Here is a 23,604-nt window from a genome sequence, read left to right on the forward strand (position 1 = left end):
TTGAGTGTGTCACATGGCCCAAGGTCATAACGTCATTACAAGAGGAAGACAGACTAGGTTTAGAGCATAGAAATAGACTCGGTTTAAGTTCATTGGGTTGAAGAAGGCGTATGTAAACAAAGAGTGGCCGGCGACAACCATGTGCCCATATGGTATTATTTAATCACAGACATCAACCCGGCTGATGTGGCTAGTGCATTTTTGGGGGTTTCCTTCTGCCCGTTTAGATTAGTGAACTACACTCTTATGCCTCTTACTGGAGTTTGCCAACGTCAGACGAAAACTCTTGATGTAATCCATTCTAAAATAAACAATTAAGACTTTGTCTCTTGCGTGCAGCAATACCATTAGTTAGACACATCACAATCGCAGCAAGTGAATACATTTGAGTCACATCCTATTAGGTGGCGGCACTTTTAAGAAAAGTTACTGTAATCCATCCACAGTATTTTGCCTTTGGCGTACAGTGCGTAGAAGCGAAACTTCAAACTGAAGGGTGTCGGAGCGCGTCTCCACGGACGCTTGTGGCTCCGGTCAAAGCGTAAGCACTGTGTGAGTGAGAGGAAGAGTTCAGGTGGGGGCGCGCATTTCGGAGTTCGGTCTACTGCGATACGAAAGTGGACCACTTGGAATACGGCCTCACTGTCCCATGCCACCCTCCGGTATATGAAACATTTCGGTTGTATTGAGGGAACGACGGGATGGAGGCGACTGAAGGAGGCGATCAGGTCCACCAGGACTGAAAACTAGAGCGCGCAATGGAGATGACTTCCCGCTTCTCGAATTTCGACTCGAAGGTGGACGGCAGAAACTGTGACGGACTCGTCAACCACAACGGCGAGACGATGGAGATCAGAGTGCCGCTGTCGCCGTCGGGGAAGAGACTCTGCCCGATCGAGGGGGGGAATCTCTACAGACTGCGGGACAGAAAGTTTCTTCTGGAGGACAAGAAGCGCCTGTGCTCGTGGGCTCTGGGAACCGCGGTGTTGGGAATAATGTTAATGATATTACATGCAGAACTGTGCCCTGTCGTGTACCAACCAGTAAGTATACATCTTATAATAGGAATTCCAGGTGATGATGGTGCACGGTGCACCTGAGATCAGGTGTAACGGATAATCTAAAGAAGCTGGGGGGGTTTCATACGCGTGGTGAAATTGATGGATGGAAACTTTGGAGGACGAAATCACATTTTATTAAACGTATAGTCTATAACTCAGAGTTAAAAGAGAGTAAGTTAATTTTGCATAATTCTAATTATTAATTTAGATAAATAATGTTTTTTGTAATCTAGCAAATTATGTAAATGCAGAGAGTAGGCTACATGTGGCTGGAACAACGTTAAACTCTAAGGCTTGAAAATGTATTATTAAATTATTCAATTCGTTTGTGGATTGAAAAAACCTTACTCATAATGAAACCGTAATGAAAAGAGGAAGTTTAGAACATGTTTATGTAGTTTTTATTCTCAGAATATTTAAGAAAGGCAAGTTTCTGAATTTCGGTGGAAAAGTTCACAGAAATACACCCCGATAAGATCTGTAATTTCTCATCTATAACCTCTGTCTGCTGGTTACTGACAGAACATACAGTAACTGAGAGCAAACCAGATATCATGTACATTTTTTTATTTTTATTTACATAAGTGGAATTTTCTATTCTAATTGGTATCTAAGCTGTGATTATGTGATTCATTTTACAGGATAGAGACAGGTGTAATGTAGACCATAGCATTAAGCATTTCAAACTTTTAAAAGTGCAGATATGTATGTTGCAGTATGAGTTTTGTTTCAAATTGTTCTGTGTCTGACCGGATTTTGAGAAACTGATGCAAAGGAACTGTTCAAAGAATAGAGACAATAGCCCCTAAATGTTCTTGATTGAAGTTATTGTTTCTCATAATGAACGTTTTATTTTATACATTGCATAATAAATTTGAAACTCAATACTTTGAAAAGGCGTTGACGGACACCTAATCCAGTAGAACCATAATGACAAGCAACAAAGAAAATATGTACACTATATATAGCGACATACAGTAAGTGTCATATAGAAAGATATTCCATTAACATAAATAAAATGCAAAGCTTCTATAAAATCTTCTTTTGGACCATTAGAACTTGTTAGCTCTATATACACAACTGTGCAGTTGTGATTGGATCATGCTTTACCTGACTGGCAGGTAATCTGTTCAGTAAAAAGCTTCATGCTGTTATTTTTTGGTCATACTCCTTCGGCAACACCTCTGTGACAATTTAAAGAAAGACTTAAATTGGAGTGTAAAAGCATTTGCAAGAGTGGAGGCTTACCATTGGAAACTACAGGAAAAGCAGCTATTTATGCAAGTTTTTCCACATTTTGTCCACCCCTATAACCCCCCTTTTGTTGCTCCAACTGCCTATGGTCATATTGCATCTTTCCACACCATTTAGTGCATAATTAGCGCCCGTTTGAATAATGGATTCAAGTGTTGACCTCTAATGGGACAAAAGCACTGTGCTGATTTTCATGTGTTATTCTCTTCACATACCATGGTGATTGGAGTGGGAAAAACAAACTTCGGCCCTCAACCCCACCCCCTAAACTTCTGTTTCATTCATTTTGTTGTGTTTTATTCTCATACACATACATAAATATACAAATAAATCGTGGTATGTATATATATACAATTGGCTTATTCGCTTTATAGCTACAGAACTGTATTGAAGAATACAAAAGTGTCATTGCATTTTATCCACCTAAATCTGTGACCTTGCCTTATTACACCAATCTTGGTATGTCAGATGGGTCTGTAAGAAAAGTGTCTCTCATTTGTCATGTAGCAGATCACACTACATTTTCATCAGTCCTCATATTTACCTGTCGTTAAATATATTGATCAAGAACACAGTAGTAGTTGAGTTTCACTCTGCCTTTCTGTACCCTGTATAGTTACACTATACCAAAAATCAAACATGCAATGGTTGTGGTAGCAGAACCGGTAGAAGAATAGAAGTGGAATTCCTAAATGAAGTAATCCTTTAAAAAGTTCATAATTATTTTCTCAAGGGCTAAATCATTTTAAATAGATAAAGAAAATAAAGAATTTAAAGAATAATCCTAACTTCCGTTGTCGCGACTCTCTCTGCAGCGGCTCTGGGTGGAGTAAACAAGGACCTTGTGATCTTTTTTGTTATTAAAATTACTTTTTTTGCTAATTTTCTCCCCAATGAGCAACAAATGTAAAGTAAAAAGGCAGTGATAGTTTTTTTCTAAGGACAGAAAAAAATACAATAGGTAAATAAGGCCAGTTAGGCCTGAACGTCATTATTCATATAAAAAGCTATCACTAGACTAAATATTTAAAAGTAAACAGTCAAAATTGCAATTTCTCACATAATTTTATTATACCTTTACCCTTTAATGCATTCATCATCTTACCTCTGGAGACTTAAGACAACAGTTCAGTCATCTTAACCTTAAGATAATACTTATGACAGTTTATTTCAAACTGCAATAGCAAAAATACATCTTTTTACACTTGAAAGATCATGAAAGACCCATTATAGATTTTTACCTAAATTTACACAGGCAAATAAAGATGCTTAATGTTTTACTGGCCGGTGGCTATGTCAAGCTGCATGGCTATGCTAGAACGCTTAATAAAGAAAATCATTTACCTTTTCAGTGTGAGTGCGCTCATTCCAGGGGCCAGGTTCACAAAACATTCTTAAGAAAAACATTCTTACATTTACATTTACGCATTTGGTAGATGCTTTTATACAAAGCGACTTACATTGTATTGTTTTAAACATTTGTTTCTGACTACATGCAATCCCCTGGGAACCCTTGACCTTGGCATTGCTAGTGCCATGCTCTAACCACTGAGCCACAGGAAAGCAATTCTTCAATTTTCTTCTTAAATTCTAATTTCGATTCTAATTTATATGGTTGTTTCAATATATCACGTATCATTTATCCTGTTTACTTCCCCAAAGATTGGTCTTGTGATAACATTTGATAAAAGAATATCGTCACTGTCCGTATGAAACCTTGAATGTCAAAATTCACTATTTTTCAGGAAATGGTAAAACTCACATGTACTCTTAAAAGTTGAAAACTTTATTGGTTTGATATTTCCAAAATTGATAAACATAAAGGGTAACTAATAATAATAATTTATGGCCAAAAATAGAAATCCTGAAATATGGAGATATAGCAATACAACGATTAACAAGCCTAACTCCATGAGTCAACCTATTTTACAATACAGTTTTATTTATGATCTTACATTCTGCATTCAAGCATTCTGCATTCTGCAACTCAACATTGGAGAGGAAATGTGCATATAAATTCTGCAGCATGCAACAGTGAATTGGCCAACTTACGTGACAAGCTTATTAAAAATCATGAGGAGTTTGTCATTCCATCGATCCATTAACATTTTTTAATCTACTTACCCTGTGCGCATGCATTTCTTTACCAAAGAATTAAGAAACAACATTTCTTAACAACAAAAATTGCACTACATAGGAATATTCTTACACAGACACACTGCTTATAATTTATCTTAGGAACTTTCTTTCTTTTTATTACATCTTAAGAAGAACATGTTCGTGAATTCGCCCCTTGCTATGCAGGAAAATTATGCAAGTTTTCCACATTTCTTTCACTTTTTTGCAGCTTTCATTGCCTACGGTCATATTGCATCTTTCCACATCATTTAGTCCCTAATTAGTGCCTGCTTGAATAATGGATTGGAGTTTTGACCTCTAATGGCATGTATGCCTGATATATTTCTGCACAGCAGAAAAACTACCTGTTAGCACGTGGAAAATTCTTAAGAATTTTGGTCCCTCACTATAAGCTTTTGTTATATTATTATCTCTCATTCTTTTTGTTTTGTTTCTTTCCATAGGGATCTGTATATGCACTCTCTATAAACGGGCTCATCAGCTTCTCCACAGGGTGTCTGCTCATTCTCATCATTGCCTTCCATTATAAAGACATCAGAGTGAGTGTTTTTTCCATCTAAACGAAAATTAATTTGACTTCACTTGGTTCTCTTTCAGTGTCTGAGGACATGTGTCTATGTATGAGGACTTTCTTCTGTTCCATCAAAGTCTTATTTTACTTTCTAAACTGATGTGATCTGATATTATTGTGCTAAATAATATGACATATGATGAAACCTTGCTAAAATCTTCTTAATTTCATCTCCCATTGAAGTGGTTCAAACAATAGGATCATTGGTGTATGGTATTTTGGGTTTAGCAACAGTGATTAATTGTTACCGCAAGAACAACAGCTATGGAGAATTGAACGTTTTTAACTGTAAGATTCAAAATCTGTTTCATAACAGGGGGATCTGCAAGTGCAGTGTAGAGATAAGAAGTGTAAACTGTTAGGACCTGGTCTTCTCTGGACTTCTCACACTGTGGTTCCTGAGGGTTCTTGTGTGTGTGTGTTTTAAATACTGAATATATGTCTTAAAGCATAAACAAAACTATACTAATTGAGGATGCAACCTGAAGGAAAATGATAAATTACACCTCACACAGACCTTAACTCCTTTGGGCCAAAGGAAATGTATAAGTTTGACCATAAAGGAAACATGACAGAAGAATAAAAGATAAATCTGTTATATTGATTAATCAAAAAAAAGGATTAAAGGGACAGTTCATATAAAAATCTAAATTCTGTCATCAGTTATTCACCCTCGAGTTGTTCCAAATTTGTAAAAATGTTTTCGTTCTGATGAAAACAGAGAAAGATTTTTGGAAGCTGTAACCAAACAGGTCTTGGCAAGAATTGACTACCATAGTAGGAAAATTAAAATGGTAGTCAAAAGTGCCAGAACTGTTTGCTTTCCTACATTCTTCAAAATATCTTCTTTGGTGTTCAACAGAACAAAGAAATTTATAAAGCAATGTTTCCTACAAAGATTGAAATCAAAATTGGATGCTTATGACGTCATATTTAGATTTTCAGATTTAAGTCTGGTTTTATGCCATACCGGGTCACATTTACAGTAATGGACCTCAGGTTTTCTATCAGCTAAAATTGGATGGAAAGTACAGCAGGTGTAGCAGGTAAATAAGGACAAAATTAAAAGAGAATTCCTGACCACGTACTTTCCGAAGTGCGGAATGTTATCCAAAACACAAACACTATTACCTCTCTGGGGATTAGTGTGGTCTTATTCTTATTATGCTCGAACTCAAGATTTTTTATGTCATACAATTAACGAGGCGTTCATTTATGATTGATGGTTGTGAGTAATTTCACTGACACATTTTTCCTTCACAAGAAACGCAGTTTATAGCCAGGCACCCTATCAGAGAGGGCAGGGCTGGGTTGATTTTGGCTCCGCTCTTACCGTGAATCAGGAATTCTTTGCTCGCTCTCCTTTCTCTGCCATACTTTGTTAATCATTGCTTCCTTGTGAGATCAATCAAGTGATTCTCTTGTTGATACGGTACACATCCTGCGTGTTTTCTTTCCTTTCTTCAAGCTTTTCATCAGCGACCACAACCAGGTGGACTGGCGCATTGCCATGACCAGTAACCGGGTGCTTGGCATCTCTTTGGAGCTCGTTGTATGTGCTATCCATCCCGTGGCCACCTACCTGAGGCCAGACATGGGGAACAGGCTGGGGGAAAAATCTGAGGGAAATTCCTCTGCTCCCCTCTGCTTGTCCTCAAGTCACAAAGAAGTCATGCTCGATGTGGAGCTGCTGCTTTCGGCCCTTATGTTCCTGAGGCTTTATCTGGTGCACAGGGCCGTCCTGTTGCACAGCAAGGTTCTCCTAAGCGCTTCCTACAGGAGCATCGGCTCCCTCAACAACATCAATTTCACCTTTCGCTTTGTGCTCAAGCTGTTAATGAATCAGTATCCTGCCCGCACGCTGCTAGTCTTCATCATGTTCTTCTGGCTCTCAGCATCCTGGATGCTGCGACTGTGCGAGAGGTAACAAACACAAGCACACACACAGTTAAATACTCAAACATAGTTGATCACACACACACACATGATCCATTTGTTTGCGTTTTTATGTATTTATGTATTTGGTAGTCTCAGCCTCAGAGGTCACGCCCACCAACCGTTGGTAAACTCTTATGCATATGGCACACTTTTCTGAAAACACTTCATTACCTTTGAAGTTGTCATCTGATTGGTTGAAATTAACAGCATTTTCGGGAGACGTGAGTGTTGTGTAACTTGTGTTCTTTAACGGTCCGCCTCGAAACAACACAAAGCCGTCTGATCTAAGAAGGAAGCTGTTAACTTTTAACACCTTCGTGAATGTAGACCGGTCTGTTACTGCGGTGACTTCTCCACACCTCAAATTGAAACGTGATTGGCCGCTTTACCTGTCAGTCATATGGCCTCTTGGGCGGGCCTTGGCCAAAGAAAGCGGCGAAAGCTCCCAGACCTTCAGTAGGTCTAGCTACTTGAGACTATGTATTTTGGTGCTCACGAAATGTTTTTTGACCTTGTGTAAACATGTCAACATGGAATCTCGCAATCACCCCTCTTGATTTATTAGATAAAAGCTCATGAAGTGCCATTCATTCATACATTCGCACTCTCTCGTTTGTTAAATTCAGTTTAAATTGTAGTCAAACAATTCCTACAAATAGATTTATTCTACAAACAAATTGTTCTTCAGCGTTAACAACATGTCACTAATCAAGTATTAGATTTCTTGGAAGTATTAGATTATTGTCAGGGCGTAGGTAGTGAAAACTTTTATTATGTAATTCATCATTGGCATTGCTTTCGTTTTTTGTAACAAGATTTTCAGGTTTTGAAAGGTCATTCAAGCCCTATTAAAAACTCACATGTATTGTAAATGTCCTGCATGGTTTTTCAAAACTCAAAATTTCTGTGCAGCAAATTGTTTGTGTGGCCACTCACTCACATTCAGTTGCTCTCTGTCTCCGCCTATAGGCAGGAACAGGTAGAGACAGGTGGCATGGGCACAGCGCTGTGGCTAATTGCCATCACCTTCCTCACAGTGGGCTATGGAGATGTGTCCCCTCATACCAGCTGTGGCAAGGTGGTTTGTCTCTTCACAGGTGTTATGGTAAATATATGTATATACTTTACATATCTATAATTTAGGTATTATGTGACAGGTATTATCTTATAACAATATAATGCACACTGTCCAGTTTAGCTTTTTAGGGCATTGTATTTAAAATGACAGCATACACAGCTTTGATTACTAATATTAAATTAATATTAGCTAACAGAATTTGTAAATACATTCACCAGTGGAGTAAACATTGCATATACTGTACTCACAAATTTGGTAGTTGGAAATTATAAACAACAATATTGACAATACAGTAAAAATATGTTTTGCTTTAAATGGACACTTCATCCCAAAATGAATATTTTGTCATTATTTACCCAACCTCAAGTTGTTCCAAACCTGTGTAAGGAAAGGAAAGATATTTTTATGAATGTTGGTAACCAAACAATTCTGAGGCACCACTGACTTCAATAGTACAGAAAATAATGTTATTGTAGTTTAGAGCCCATGAACTGTTAAGGTAATATCTTCTTTTGTGTTCAACAGAACCAAGAATTGTATACAGTTTTACAACATCTTGAGCCTGAGTAAATTAAGACAGGATTTTCATTTTTGAGTGAACTATTCATTTAACAAGCCACCCAAACCAAACTTAAAAACAGTTATTATACAAATACAAGGTCCAACTGTGATGTCTGTGATGCAGTGTTGATAGACATAATGATGAAGTCACAGTCCATGAGGTTTTATACAGATGGGGCCTTGCTTTACAATGAAATAAATTAAGTTTTATGTGTCGTGCTTGACAGTATTGGAGACATTGTAAGAAGTGTCTTGAACATGAAGTGTGTTATTTCTGTAGAAGCCAAACAAAGCTTTCATTGGTCAAATAAGCAGATAGTCCTTGCTAGGTGACAACAAATTACAACTTCTACCTTTTTAGGGAAATTTCACCCCAAATTCTGTAATTTACTCACCCTCAGATTGTTCCAAACCTGTTTGCTTTTCTTTGTTCTATTGAACACAAAGAAATGTTTTGGAGGAATGTCAGCAATTTTCAGTTCTGGGACATCATCCACTACCACAGTACCATATGTTTTTGTTCTGTTGAACACATAATTAGACAGTTTGAAGAATTTAGAAAAGAAGCCTGTTTTGGAGCACCTTTGAATAACATTTAATTTTTCCTGAAAATTTAACCGAAAATTGCTAACATTCGTATCATCAGAACAAAGCAACTTAAACAGGTATAATATTACATGAGTCTGAGTAAATAATGACAGAACTTTCATTTTTGGGTGAACTGTCCCTTTAACAAACATCCTGCAGGTGTTTTTATTTTTAATGTTTCATCTTTTTCTTTGACATATCATATAATGGTGATGTTGAAAGCATAGCTTTATAACATAATAAAATAATGGTTTTAATAAGACTTCTGTGCGAATATTGTTTCGTTTGATCCACAGTGTTTGTTTGTGTCTGGGTGTTCACTAAGTAAAGGAGGGAGGGAAGGCTTTAGCTATGTGATACGCACATTGTTTTGCGTATAAACCAAATTCTTTGGTTACACCCGCACAAGATCATTTCAATGTGCTTGAAAATGTAGTCGATATCTGTTAACTTCATGTCAGATGCTGTGTCTGAAACCGCTTCCTCGCTCACTATTCACTATATAGTGAATTACATTTTAGTCCACTATATTGGGAAGAACTGAATAAAAATGCGAGTGATTTATGACACTGTCAGTCAGTGCACATATCCTCCAGCTGATTTTAATCAGGTGATCGTCTCATGTTGTATCATGGGAAATAGTGAGCGAATCAGACTGTATTGTGAGTAAAAAATATTGAACGAATCTAGGCAAGGAAGTAGTTGACTCAGGTTTCGGACACCCGAACTGATTTAATTGTGTCCGTGTATCCTAACAGAGTCACGTGCATAAAGATGCGCTTAGATAGTTATAGATGAAATTGAACATAATAATTAATTCTAAAAATGAGAATTAATCTTCGTTGTGGAAACGTGAGCACATGCCAGCATGTCTAAGTAAACATCTGCTGTTCTGTGGTGTACACCACGTATGACTCACACAGCTGCATGTACATTTGGATTGTCTCGCCCTCCTCCAGCGTTCATTTCCGATCAGAGCAGATAAGCGGGCAGGATAGGAGCATGAGGCTCACACGACAGGAGCGTGGGGCTAAAGCCAAACCCAGACACCTCCCTGACACAGTGGAAAATAATCCATCACTCCTCTTTTCCTCTCTCGCTCAGTGTTTTATAAGCTTTCCCCTTTTTTTAGGGAAAACTTTCCACCATTGCCATTTTTAGGCGGTTTATAGCATTTGGCGCCACTAGATCAGGAGGGTATGCCAACCTGTGCCCAAGTCTTGGAAAACCAGAAGAAAAGTTTCCTTGTCCAGCTGGAACAGAATACTGAGTGCTCATAAGTAAGGGGAAAGCCATCTCACCTGTAGCTTATTCAGCAAAAATATTTAAAATGCCTATTCGTTGGTCAGATATACAGTATAAAGACCCAAGAAATTCCGCTTCACAATGATGTGGTCTGCTTCACCTGTTATCCTTTGTGTGATAGTGTGATATGTAAGGTATAATGTTTATCCAGTTCGTTATTCCAGAAAATAAGACAGGTCTGGTATTACTCTGATGGGTTCTCTTTCGTGATGACACAGGAAATTTCTGTGATATATCTGTACACCAATTTCCCCAACTGCCATGAATAATCAATTTTGGAATTTTGTAGCATTTTTTAATCTCACCTTTTTATCTCTCATTCCTCTAATGCAACAAATGAAGGAGCTACGGTAAATGCACTTTTACTACTGTAAAAATTTACCATCTCTGCACTTTGTCTTCAATGGGATTCTGTGTATTGTCTGTTATATTAACTCTAAATGCTTGAGTGCATGTTTGCGATATTGAGATAGTTGGTAACCATGCTCATGTGTGTGTGTTTGTTGTCAGGGTGTGGCATGTACTGCTATGTTGGTAGCGGTCATGACTAAGAAGTTGGCGCTCAACAAAGGAGAGAAACATGTGCATTTCTTCATGATGGACATTCAGATCTCCAAGCGGGTGAGCATATTGACCCACCATATGTAAATGGATTTAGGAGATCCCAACTCTCTATAGTCTTTATAAAACATTCACAGCACACACGTTATTTATTGAAACATATATTCATTTACATGTCATTTCCCTATTCAATGTAATAAAAGGACGGATTACTGATAATCAGCCTCATCTTAGACATTTTGGAATCCCTAACTATCCCTAAATAACAGCTCTCTGTTTGGCGTGAGAAAAAAAAGGCAGTGACCCAGAGGACGAACAGACATGGGTGGAATCAACGTTATTTTCCATACAGCACGCGTTATGATTTCGGAGGCTTTTTTTGTTATATTATTTTTTCTTTAAATAGGGAATTCCGGACAACTGCGCAGTGTGGGAAAAAGCTTAGGTCGGCCAGCCAGAGAAAGCAGCTGAGCTCCTAATAGCCAACAAAAGGCGTCGAAGGGAGGAAACAATCAGGTCCCTGTCAGGAAAAATGTGTGTCTGTCCATGAGAGGTTTATCTAGAGGCAGGAAATAAGATTCACTTGTGTTTGTGTCCTGTGAGGGCGTGTAGCGTATGTGATGTACAGGAACAGAGGTTGTTTAGTGGGTGGATCTACATGGCTAGGTGGGCTGGTGATCAGGGTGGTGCTTTGAAGTGTTACACTCTTCAAAACAGGATCCATCTGTTTGTTTATCGGAGCGAAGGCGGAGAGACCCCAGAAAAAAAGGCATAGAGGAGGATAATAGTTGGTCAGACTTGAAAGGGAGTGGGAAGCAGGTATATTCGAGTAGGCATGCATCTGTTGACAGGTTATGTATTACTGTGGATCCATTCATGCTTGGCATTCATTTTTTGGGGGGGATGGGAACACATTTGGAAAGCACTTGACCATACTAAAGGCAGGTCCCAAAATGCATTGTGTTTTAATTGCGATCGGATCACTGAAAACACACTCACAGGTGGTCAGGAAAAGATTCTGACAATATTTAACCATGGTGTGAATGCAAATGCACTGTCGCTATTGACATGCAACTACACAAGGGTTGCATTATAACATTCCCAGAGGTGGAAATGAAAATGAACAACATATAAAAAAGCTCCGAAAAGGTCTAAATTTAAAAACATTTTCTAATTATGCTCGGCTCTAAAATGTATCATAAGCTATAAAATGTATCATAAGCAAGCGGCTGCCTCTAATATATATATATATATAATGTGTGTATATATATGTATATAACTGTATATACAGCCTATTTCAGTAACCCTTTATGGTGTGCATGTATTGAGGTGGGTAGTAACGCGCTACATTTACTTATTACATTTACTTGAGTAACATTTTGGAAAATATGTACTTTTAAAGAAAATTGAAAGTGGGTACTTTTACTCTTACTTGACAATCTGTACTTTTACTACGTTACACTGCCTGACGTTCCTTCGTTCCTTCATTTTTAAATATGCATTATAAAATCCATTGCATTTTTCAAGGTTGTCGTCTCTTTCTACGGGGATCCCCGAGTGATTGATTCGTTTGAGTCGATTCTTTTGAAAGCGTTAATTGAACAATGGGCAAAACCTTCTGAATAGGTTCGCGAACCAGTTCAAATGATTGTTCAGTTCACAGCACGATCTGAATCATATGGAGCGGCGGATTACTCATTCCTCGAAGCGCGAAAGTTAAGAACACGCACGTCACGCAGAACAAAAAGATCTTTGGATGAAGTGGATATGAATCCATATCTATCCAATCAAAACAGGATAGATATAAATATAGAAGACATGGTCCATTATATTCTAAATAAGTTGTAGTTATGTAGGCTTCGTTGACATCGGGACTAGATGTAATTGACAGAAATCCTGGTCTCTTCTGTGTTTGCCTATTCTTTAGTCTAATTTGCAAAGATATCTGCTTATGATAATAATATTGATTAAAATAAAAAATTAAAATATTGGCGTTAATATTAATTGTATGAATGTAGGCCTATATAATAAGATTAGAAGTAAATAAGTAAATATCTACTAGTAGTTTTTTCATTGCATACTTTTTTACTTTAGTATTTTTTTCTAATTACTTTTACTTGAGTAACAATTTCTCTAGTTACTTGTACTTGTACTTGTTTGGCTACTCTACCCAAATCAATGTTTGTGTGTCACTGTCTAATGGACCCAACCCACGAAACAAAAATATATGGGAATATACTGAAAAATATAATACTTTTTATAAAATAATACATTTCCATATATTGAAACCAACTGCTTATATTTTTCAATATACTGTAAGAAAAGGGGTAAGTTATGTTAATAAATGTATAATGTATAATAATATATTATCTGTCTATTATGCTATATATTTTCAAATATATTAGAAATATGTAGTAAGTCAGAACAGAATTATTCATTTTTAAATCAATACATCCTTAACCATTCATGAAAAAATACTTTACAGATGTTTACATTATTCCAGTCACAAGCAACATAGACAGCATATATGAGTATTTGTCATTTACCTATGTTTAATCGCAATTGTGAATAAATGTTTCGTATCAAAAAATGCCCTAAAAAAGAAAAATCTTTGACATGGGTGAAAAAACATTTACGTATATACAAATACTATATAAATGTCTTAGGTTAAAAAAAATAGTTCATGAAATCTTTTTTAAGGGGGTCCTATTTTATTAAATAAGTCTTTATTATGTTTTTGATTTGCTAAATAATGTAGTTGTTTATGTTTCGATTTTCAAAAAAATGCTTTTTATATTACATATTTCAAATCGGTTTTACACATCTCGATTCTGAGAAAATAGGCTGTTGAGTTTCTGAACACTGCAAACAGTTCCCACATACCCAAACACTATGCAAGCATTAATCCGTATCTTTTATTCACAAATGACTGGAAAATCATTGAAATTCTATGATGCTCATCATTGAAATACAATATGTAATAAGTCACATTTCTATCATGGAATGCAAAGTATAAATACATTTCAGCTGAATAATAACCAATAATACCCTGGACACAAAAATGCATGTTCATTTCCGTTGTACAGGGAACCCGTGGTTACATTAGATTGTTTTCCACCACGAAAAAAAACACTGAGGTTGTTAACATAATCATCTGGATAGGTTTGGATCCTGTGCTTTCAACTTAGCAGAAGCCATATCCTGTCCAAGGGTACATCACTGTGTGTGTGTGAGCGTGCCACATATCCAACTCATCAGATCAGTGATTTACTCTGATGATACTTAAAGGAAGACATCTGGACACAGTCCGTCCTGGAAACTAATAATAACCCCAAATACACAAATTGGCAGAGAGCTCGTGACATCATTATGAGTAACCAGGTCTTCTGCAGGAAGACACTGGGACAATATTAGAATCAAAGTTGGAGAAATGTGTATTATAAAAAAAGAAAGCCCTATTTATGATCCCTATTGTCATCCGCGAATCACCCTCAGAATATCCATTATGTCTTTCCGTTTTTGTATTTTTTCGTTTGTGTTCTCATCAAGACACACCGATTTTATTATACGAGTTGTATAATTTCACGTGTCCACACAATCTATAAATATTGGGCAATTCAACTCTGCTGAAAAGTGGGATTATAACACCTTGTCCTATTTAGTGAATATCATAGGGTACACGTTTTACAGTTACAGATTGAAATTTAATTGGAATTACAGCACCATTTATTCTCAGTATTTTATCGATTGTCTGGTGAACAATTGAAACATTTTCTTGGCATACCATTAATGGATCATTAAGCAGTTATTACAAATAGGTAATTTGTTATATAGGTAAATAGCTATTAATCATATCCTCTGTGCCACAGATCCGGCATGCTGCAGCCAACGTGTTGAGAGAATGTTGGTTGCTACATCGAACCACCCAGGAAAAGGATAACAGTGGAGAGCATCGACATCATCAAAGATGTCTGCTGGAGGCCATTTGTGTGTAAGTCATTTGTTACCTTCACAACAACATTCACCAATTCAAAATCCTCTAGCTCAACTGGTTGATAGCACTTGCAACAGCAAGGTTGTGGGTTTAATTCCAATGTATTCCTCGAATGTACTTTGAGTTGTTTAGGCTTATTGTCCAACAAATGTAAACATGTAGTGGTTAACACTAGCAAAGGATTATTCGATGAAAAAAAGTAGGAGACCATTCCAAATTTTTCATTTAATCTTAAAGAGCAAGTAACATATGATTTTTAAGGTCCTACTTTGGTTTATAGACTGTCCAACAACATAAAGTTTATGTACATAAAAGGTGTAAAAACACTTTTATGTCGTAATAATAGGCAGTTATTCTTACCCTACTTCTTGACTGACTCTCAAATTATTCGTTCGGCGATTCATCTGTCTAGTCCCCTCATATCCATTAACCTAGTGACATGTGATTGGTCAGATGGTGTAGTCTGTTGTGATTGGTCAAAGCGTTCATCATTTGTCACAAATGGAACGCCTACCATCATTACTGGATCACGTTTTGCAGGTAGTTGGATATTATATACAGTGTGGCGGGGATTTTACCGTACCAATTTGAGCCCGAGTCTGATGAAGAAACATCGAAGACGAAAGTAGATAATAGATCGATGATAATAAATTGAACAGTTTGTAACGAGCAAAGCGGAAAGGAGATCGGAAGCATAAAAGAACGAGCGGCAGAAGTGTACGACGAGAGAGGACCAGGCCTGGACTTTACGTTATGGTTTATTATGTTTATGTGACATTTTACTTTCATTTTGTTGTTTGTTTATTTTATTAAAAAGTTTGTTAAATGTTTGCCCGACCCCACCTCCTTCTTCCCATTCCTTGAAGTTGTTACATTCGTAAATAATCCGAGTTCATATCTAGATAATCAAACTGTATACCCCAGAAATAACAATACATGTTAACGTTAGCGTTATATGCATTAGCTAAAAACACAGGAATAAAGGTACACAAAGATTTCTTGAAGTTGAGACAAAAATAAATAGTCACACTTACTGGTTGTGATTCGGTGGAGCTAACAGGTCCAAATAAAGTTGGTATTGCCCCCTCTTTCAAGGATAGTCGTTTAACATATCCTGAAGTGAACGCGAAAAGATTATTGAAGCAATCTTCGGTGAAATGACACGTGCACAGTAAAACCCTGGGGTTATACTCCTCTGGTGTCGTTTGACAAATGAATTGTAACCATTGTTTCCTCAGAAGTTCTTTCTTTGGTAGTTTAAGTAAGATGGACTTAGTTTCACAACATAGAACACAGGTTCTAGACATGATGCACACGCATCCCCAGCAAAACGTAGGCGGTAATTATTTCTAGTGACGTAGATACGCGGTGTTTAGTGACTATGAGACTATTTCACATCTCATTTGCGTGATTCAGAGTCCACTCCCTTTTTTACAAGCCAATAACTTTGTTATTCATTCACCTTCGGACTTACAACTTGGCAACATATTCAACATAACAGACTGCATGAAATGTCATTTTCATGATCTAATGTTACTTACATTTTAAAGGAATCATTATTTTGCTGTTTTTGCTTTGATTATGTTTTATGGGTGTTTTATAATGGATGTTCATGTTTCTAGTTAAAAAAAACGCTTTATATTTCAAGTTTACTGTTCACCGCTGTTCCTCTTCTAACGAAATGGCTGGATTTCTTCTGGTCTATATACATTTACATTTACGTTGGTTATCTTAGAATGAGTAGCTGAATTCTTATTACCAGCTGTAGGACTGTGATGAAAGTAAAAGTAATTAAACGTGCAGCTCAGGCAAATGTTTACCATCTCTGATAACCAAACACTACTCCAGCGGCTCTTCCTCTCCCCTTTTTTGGCGTATTTCTTTGGGCAGAGGTTTTTCAAAAACTCAGAATAGTGACTCATTTACCTGGGAAGTAGAGGGCTGTAGTACGACAGTAATGTGAAAGAAGGATATTATGACAAGGGACATAAAAGACATTGAGATAAAAATGATCAAAGATTAAAAGTTGTTGATCTTTTCATAAATACATGCACATATATTACTGTTGTACTGATAAAAAACTTTCCAAGTTTTGATATCAGAAAAATATAGGGCATCTTTTATTTTATTTTGACCTCTTTGACCTTGTTATATTGTATTTGAGCATAACAAAATATATTTCTGTTCTGTTTATATATCCTCCTGAGACCCAGCAATTCATTTTTGTCCACTATGGTGGAAATTAGTCTGAGACCTCTTATGCAGTCCTATTGTACTGTTAAGGGGACAAGCCACATTTTTGTGGTTGGGGCTTACAGAGCATATAGATTTTCTTTTCTAAATTTAGGACCAATTTAGGACTTTAGGACTTACTAACTCCTGTTTTTTTACATGAAAATATTATATCATTACACTTTTTGATCAAGCAAGAACAATTTACCAACATTTAAACATTTAATTTAACATTATTTCTTCACACTTAACTGAATTTAGATTAAAAAAATAACAAAAGAAATGTTTAACTTGAGAACAAATGTTGATTAAAAAGTATTAAACAATGTTTACACTTTTTATGTTTTTAGCCTTTTCGTTTAGCTGTTTCTCTTTTCCTTTCATTTCCTATAAACTCATTCCCCACCAGCCTTTAAAAAAGGTTGCCAGCCTACGCCAGCGATATTTAACATTTTCACCAAACTTTAATGGCTCACATTACATTTTCTGTAAAGCATATGTGGACAAACAATATGTCAAATGAAAGAACAGAGTCTCTTCTTTTAAACAAAATAAACCGTATTCTTCTATCTTAATTTGTTCCCTTTATCACTCCTACCATCACTTGGATTAAACAGCTGAGATAATTCACGTTTTTTGTCAAAGATTCCGAAAATAGCTGTGGATGGACTGAGCAACCGAAGAGTCAGGAGGTCATTCTTGTTTATGTTTTTTGTCTGTTCCAATTGCTCACCATCTGTGTCACATGGACACCGGTCTGTCATTTTTGCATGTTTCAGCAATTACTGGTGGTTAGCACTGTTACCTCTGCAATGACCAGTTTCCAGAAACAGTTTGCTTTTTTGGGACACAGAATGTTGAAAGAAACCTAAACACAAAACTGACACATCAAGAAATTTCAATAATTCGTATTGCACAGATATACGGTTATAAACTTTAACAACTTTATCAAGATTTATCTGAAATGAAAGCTGCAACATATTGACATTGTGTGCATTAATCAGATTCTTTTTAGCAACTTAGAGTGCATTCAAAGTATACATTTCTTTTCGAACAGTTTCAAGGAGCTTCTTTTAAGGGATAGTTTACCCCCAAAAAATAATTAATTTCATTATCTACTCTCATGTCATTCCCAAACTGCATGACTTTCTTTTGCACGGCACAGAAGATATTTTGGAGATTGTTGGTAACCAAACAACACTGGCCTGTTAACTTCCGTTGTTTGGACACAAAACCACATTTTTCAAAATATCTTATTTTTTCACAGTTTAAAGAGTCATACACAGCAGGGGCGTAGCAAGCTTTTCAAAAGTGTGAGGGATGGATGTGGTTTGTTTGTTAACAATGAAAACGATGAATGCAATTACAGAACGGTACAATAGGTATAACATACAAGATAAGCTATGAGTGATACTAGAAAAGTATAAAAACACATTCGGAACACATAAGATAAGTCAAAACTTTGTTGTTAAAATACACAACAGTAGACTTGATAATGAATCAGAAATACTTTAATAATCCCAGGGGGGAAAGACAGTGGAAAGCTTGATAGTGAAATAGGTCTGACAGGACTGTGACTGCTAAAGTTTGCTTACTTGCACCTTGAAAAGGGGAGATATAAAAAAACACACACACAAAGCTTTTTCTCGGGTGGTATAAATAAATCTGTTTTTAAACATTAAAATAATACTAACTTTTCTTTCATAGTTGTTCAACAGGTACAGTCAAACATAATAGGTAAGTATCCACATAAGTATTCAGCTAAACAAAAAAAACAATGCTCAAAATATCAAAATCAATAAACCCATAAATACACTGCTTAACACAGACAATTTGTCCCTCCTCCTCTTCAATTCACTGCCTTCTTCATCACAGTTACTTTATACATTACATGCCACATAAATAACCGAATTTATCTAGCTTTGAACAATATCCCAATTGGCAATTAGCATTAGTCTAAAAACAAAATATAATTCAGAAAATACTCGACATATCAACAAAACATAAACTAAACATCTTCCCAAACACATATCAAGGTTATTTAAAAACCTCAAAAGCATAAACACTCATTCAAAGTAACTGGAATAGGGAGGCGTGAATAACCATAACCGTTCCCGCCTCCTCAGCACGAGCTGACCGATCAATCTGAAACATCAATAGAGGCGGGACTTGAGTCAGAACAGCCAATCTGTTTGAGTGGGAGGGGAGAGGAAGCAGCCGCATCGAGCGCAGATACAGAGCTGACAGAGAAACGGAGGAGCGACTGCTGTATTGCGTTTGTACAAAACTGCGGAAAACTGCAGAAAAAGTGCGGGTGTTTAACCCTCTCACCGGGGAAAGTGTGGGTTCTAAAACACCCACATTAAACACCCACATCCCCCACGGTTGCGACGCCCCTGATACACAGCTTTCCCATTTAAAATGATCATACTTGAACAATTGATGTACAGTTATGTGCTTAACAAATTTATTTGCCATAATAAAGATAAAACACAAATATTTTAGGAGTCAAAAACTAAACATTTTATTGTCTTTATTCACATTTTTATATCTATACTTTTGAGGCGGCACATTCATCCTCTCTAATGAGTGAGAAATTAATCATGTGTAACATTCAACTATTAAAGCATGTTTTTCTAATAGGACTGCCACAAAATAACTGCAGTTGGGCATCTATAATTTTTCTATTTTTTCCTATTTTTCTTCCTTAAAAAACAGTAAATATGAAAATTCATGGATAACAACAATTTAGCGTTAAAAATACTAGAGTTTACTGATGGCTTAACCATTACAGAAAGATGTATGATTTTGGTAATCACCAATATTGTTATTTTTGGGCAGATGTGACTTAAAAATTACATTTGATGTTGGTGGTCTATTAAGATTTATTGAGCATTGTATGTACAGCCCTCACACGTGCACTCAACTTCTTTGGTCGATCATGGCAAGGCCTTTTCTGAGTGGAACCTGTCCTGTTAAACCGCTGTATGGTCTTGGCCACCATGCTGCAGCTCAGTTTCAGGGTCTTTGCCATCTTCTTATAGACTAGGCCATCTTAATGTAGAGCAAAAAACATTTTTTCCCGATCCTTTGCCATGAGGTGCCATGTTGAACTGGGAGGGAAAATGTACCGTGGCCGCTAGGTGTCAATGCGCTGCAACAGAAGAAAACACATGCAAACAAAAAAAACAAAAGCAAATTCAGAAAGCATCTTCATTAATTTGGCGACACATGCCCTGCAAATACTCGAAGCACAAACAAACACAGAAACGCGGTGCAAATTCTCGCAACACAAACAAACACAGAAATGCGCTGCAAACTGCACGGACGACAACGGAAGTGTTTCCGGGGGACCGCAAAAACTGATGCACTTCATGCGCTTCATTTTGACTGTTCAAATTCGTTAGTGGAGTTGTCAGCCACACTGACTATGTCGACTACAATACATTTTTAATCATTAATCATTAAACCATTAAACTTTTTTAACGTGACACTTGTTTAAGTAAGTCGAGCAGTTACTATGTCTCATAGTTTTTGTTAAACTGTTCAAATCGACAGGCTAATAATATCCTACGGACGTACGTTAAGAAAGTTAAAATAAAGTTATAAAGCAACTACCTTCAATGTGGCTGACAACTCCACTAACGAATTTGAACAGTCCAAGTGAAGCGCGTCCCAATCAGGTGCATCAGTTTTTGCGGTCCCCCGGAAACACTTCCGTTGTCGTGTGTGCAGTTTGCAGCGCGTTTCTGTGTTTGTTTGTGTTGCGAGAATTTGCAGCGCGTTTCTGTGTTTGTTTGTGTTGCGAGAATTTGCAGCGCGTTTCTGTGTTTGTTTGTGTTGCGAGAATTTGCAGGGCATGTGTCGTCAAACTAACGCGAATGCTTTCTGAATTTGCTTGTGTTTTTTTGTGTTTGCATGTGTTTTCTTCTGTTGCAGCGCAGTGACACCCAGCGGCCACCGTAAAAATGGCTAACTGGGCCCAATTTGGAAATTTTTACTTAGGGGTGTACTTTTTTAGTAGCCAGCGGTTTAGACATTAATGGCTCTGTTAAGTTATTTTGAGGGGACAGCAAATTTACACTGTTATACAAACTGTACACTCACTACTTCACATTGTAGCAAAGTGTCATTTCTTCACTGTCACATGAAAAGATATGATAAAATATTTACAACAATGTGAAGGGTGTAATCACTTATGTGAGATAATGTATATAACAGCTGCTAATTCTAATAAATACACTTTATTGTCCCCCGAAGAGTAAATTTGTGTTTATGTTAACATTTACATTTATGCATTTGTCAGACGCTTTTATCCAAAGCGATTTTACATTGCATTTTCCTACACATTTTGTTTCTGCAATCCCCTGGGATCGAACCCACGACCTTTGTGATGTAACCACTGAGATACAGGAAAGCTTTAAGTTAAGACATAAGAAACAGAAATAAGAGATATATCAATACAAAAAAAAAAAAAACATTTTAACCGAAAAAGGTATAAGGGACTTCCGGTGGCGGTGCTCTGCTGGCGAAACCCAGACTCAGGTATTGGTGTAACATTGTTAGGTTTATAACTTGTAATGAACAAATTTCTTTGTCTTCAATTAGATTTCGTCACCTGCGACTGAAGCGGAGAAAGCTGAGGGATTTTGCCAGTGAGATGGTGGATCTATCGAAGGTGAGCCAGACATTCGTCATTGTGCTTTAAAGAGGCACTCACGTAACTCAGCTCATGCGTAATCAGTGTTACGTTAGATCAGCCCATGTTCTTTATTACTAGGTACATTTTCAGTTAAAAACTCCCATAAAAAGCTCTGTAAAAGTTTAGCTAAGGTCTGACAAGGCCCTATGACTGTGTGTATAAAAATAAAGAAAAAAGCTGGACAGTGTTTCCACTGAGACATATCTCATCAAATTAGGAATAAACCTGAAACCAAATTAAAAAAAAATATTTTGGTGAGGAAAAAAATATCTCATGACTTTTTATTCCTTTCAATAAAAGTCTCGAACAACACTGACTGTATTCAACAGATGCAGATGATCATGTGCGATCTAAGTGCAAACTGGAACAGCTCTTATCATGAGCTTGAACAGAGAATCATCTCAATGGAGCAGAAGCTCGATGAGCTCAGTCGCTCCTTCCAAAGCACCTCGGAACTACTCGCACAGGCACTACATCACAGCAGACAGGACCACAGGTGATGCTGTCAATTATAGTCAAATGTCTTATGTGACATATGTTTGTTATACATAAGAAAACAATCATTTTCAGAAAACATCACAGTCCTTAATATTTTTAGTAACATCTGTCTCTGTCTCCAAACAGGTGACTTATGACAACTCTTTCAAACTTCTAATGAAGGCCACAATACTCTGCGTCCTCTGAGCGATCTCCAGCTGGTGTGCTGAGCTTAGGGAGGAAATGCATGTTGAAACATTTCTCACACAAGCAGCATGAACCACGGAGACTCCATGTTGACAAAACATTGATTACAAAAAAACTCATTTGTATTTATGATAGTGATGTTTGTTTATGCAGCTAATGTTTCCACTTTGAACATGAACTTAGAAAAGGATAGTTTCAGTTCAAAAGCAAAACCAAGTCTGATAATTGAGAATTTCCAATTTTCACCAAGAAAAAAACTTCTGATAGTCTCAGGACCCTTGTATCGGGCTCCGGTTTGTGAAGCCAGAAAAAGGATGTGAAACATTTTTAATTCTTTTTTCAAACAGACTAGCAGTTCCTCTGTAGATAAAGTTATGGTGACATTTAAAAAGGTTATCATCTCTAAAGCATCTGTGTCTCGAATGCTTTTTCAGATATTAGGAGTGTAAATCATGCCGAGCAGCTTGATTATAACTTTTTTCGTCTCTAATCTGATACACAATGTTTCCTGTTGCACAAGGAAACAGTTTTAAACAGTTACATTTAAAGCATGCTTATAGCTTGGGTATCTTTTAATGAAAAAAAAGGTAAACTGCTGTAAGTTGATAAGTTATCATTAGATACCATGGATGAGGCAGAATTTGTGGCATTATTGTTGTAACTCCCCCAGGCGGACAAAATATGTATTGCATTGCATGTATTGTCTTTTATCATTTACGACATAGTTCTTTGATGTGTGCAACATCTGAAGTTTATAAGATCACAGAAATATTTAAAACCATTTTGAACAGCAGAGATTAGACTTTTTGTATTTTTATTTTCCAGACAGGAACTTAAGGTGTCAGTTTTACTGCTGTGTTCACCCATTCAAAACTGCCGGCCCAAGGCAGGCTACTGGACATGAATAGCTCCCGATTCATTATTTCACCAATCGTT

The 23,604-nt window shown here is 36.9% G+C and overlaps 1 protein-coding gene across 2 annotated transcripts; it reads left to right on the forward strand.

Annotated features, from left to right (window-relative positions):
• The first annotated feature begins 381 nt into the window (after positions 1-381).
• Positions 382-23,599, forward strand: kcnn4 (potassium intermediate/small conductance calcium-activated channel, subfamily N, member 4). 2 transcript variants are annotated; one of them, XM_056762243.1, is made up of 9 exons: positions 382-1,043; positions 4,898-4,993; positions 6,494-6,948; positions 7,933-8,068; positions 11,006-11,116; positions 14,926-15,047; positions 21,891-21,960; positions 22,314-22,480; positions 22,609-23,599. In XM_056762243.1, exons 1-9 carry the CDS (start codon positions 759-761, stop codon positions 22,610-22,612), a joined length of 1,446 nt encoding a protein of 481 aa, XP_056618221.1. In that variant the 5' UTR covers positions 382-758; the 3' UTR covers positions 22,613-23,599. The 2 variants fall into 2 exon arrangements, with proteins under 2 accessions (XP_056618221.1, XP_056618222.1); XM_056762244.1 differs by lacking the exon at positions 11,006-11,116.
• Positions 23,600-23,604: the final 5 nt, after the last annotated feature.

This window comes from Triplophysa dalaica, chromosome 12, assembly GCF_015846415.1.
Source record: "Triplophysa dalaica isolate WHDGS20190420 chromosome 12, ASM1584641v1, whole genome shotgun sequence".
NCBI classification, from domain to species: domain Eukaryota; kingdom Metazoa; phylum Chordata; class Actinopteri; order Cypriniformes; family Nemacheilidae; genus Triplophysa; species Triplophysa dalaica.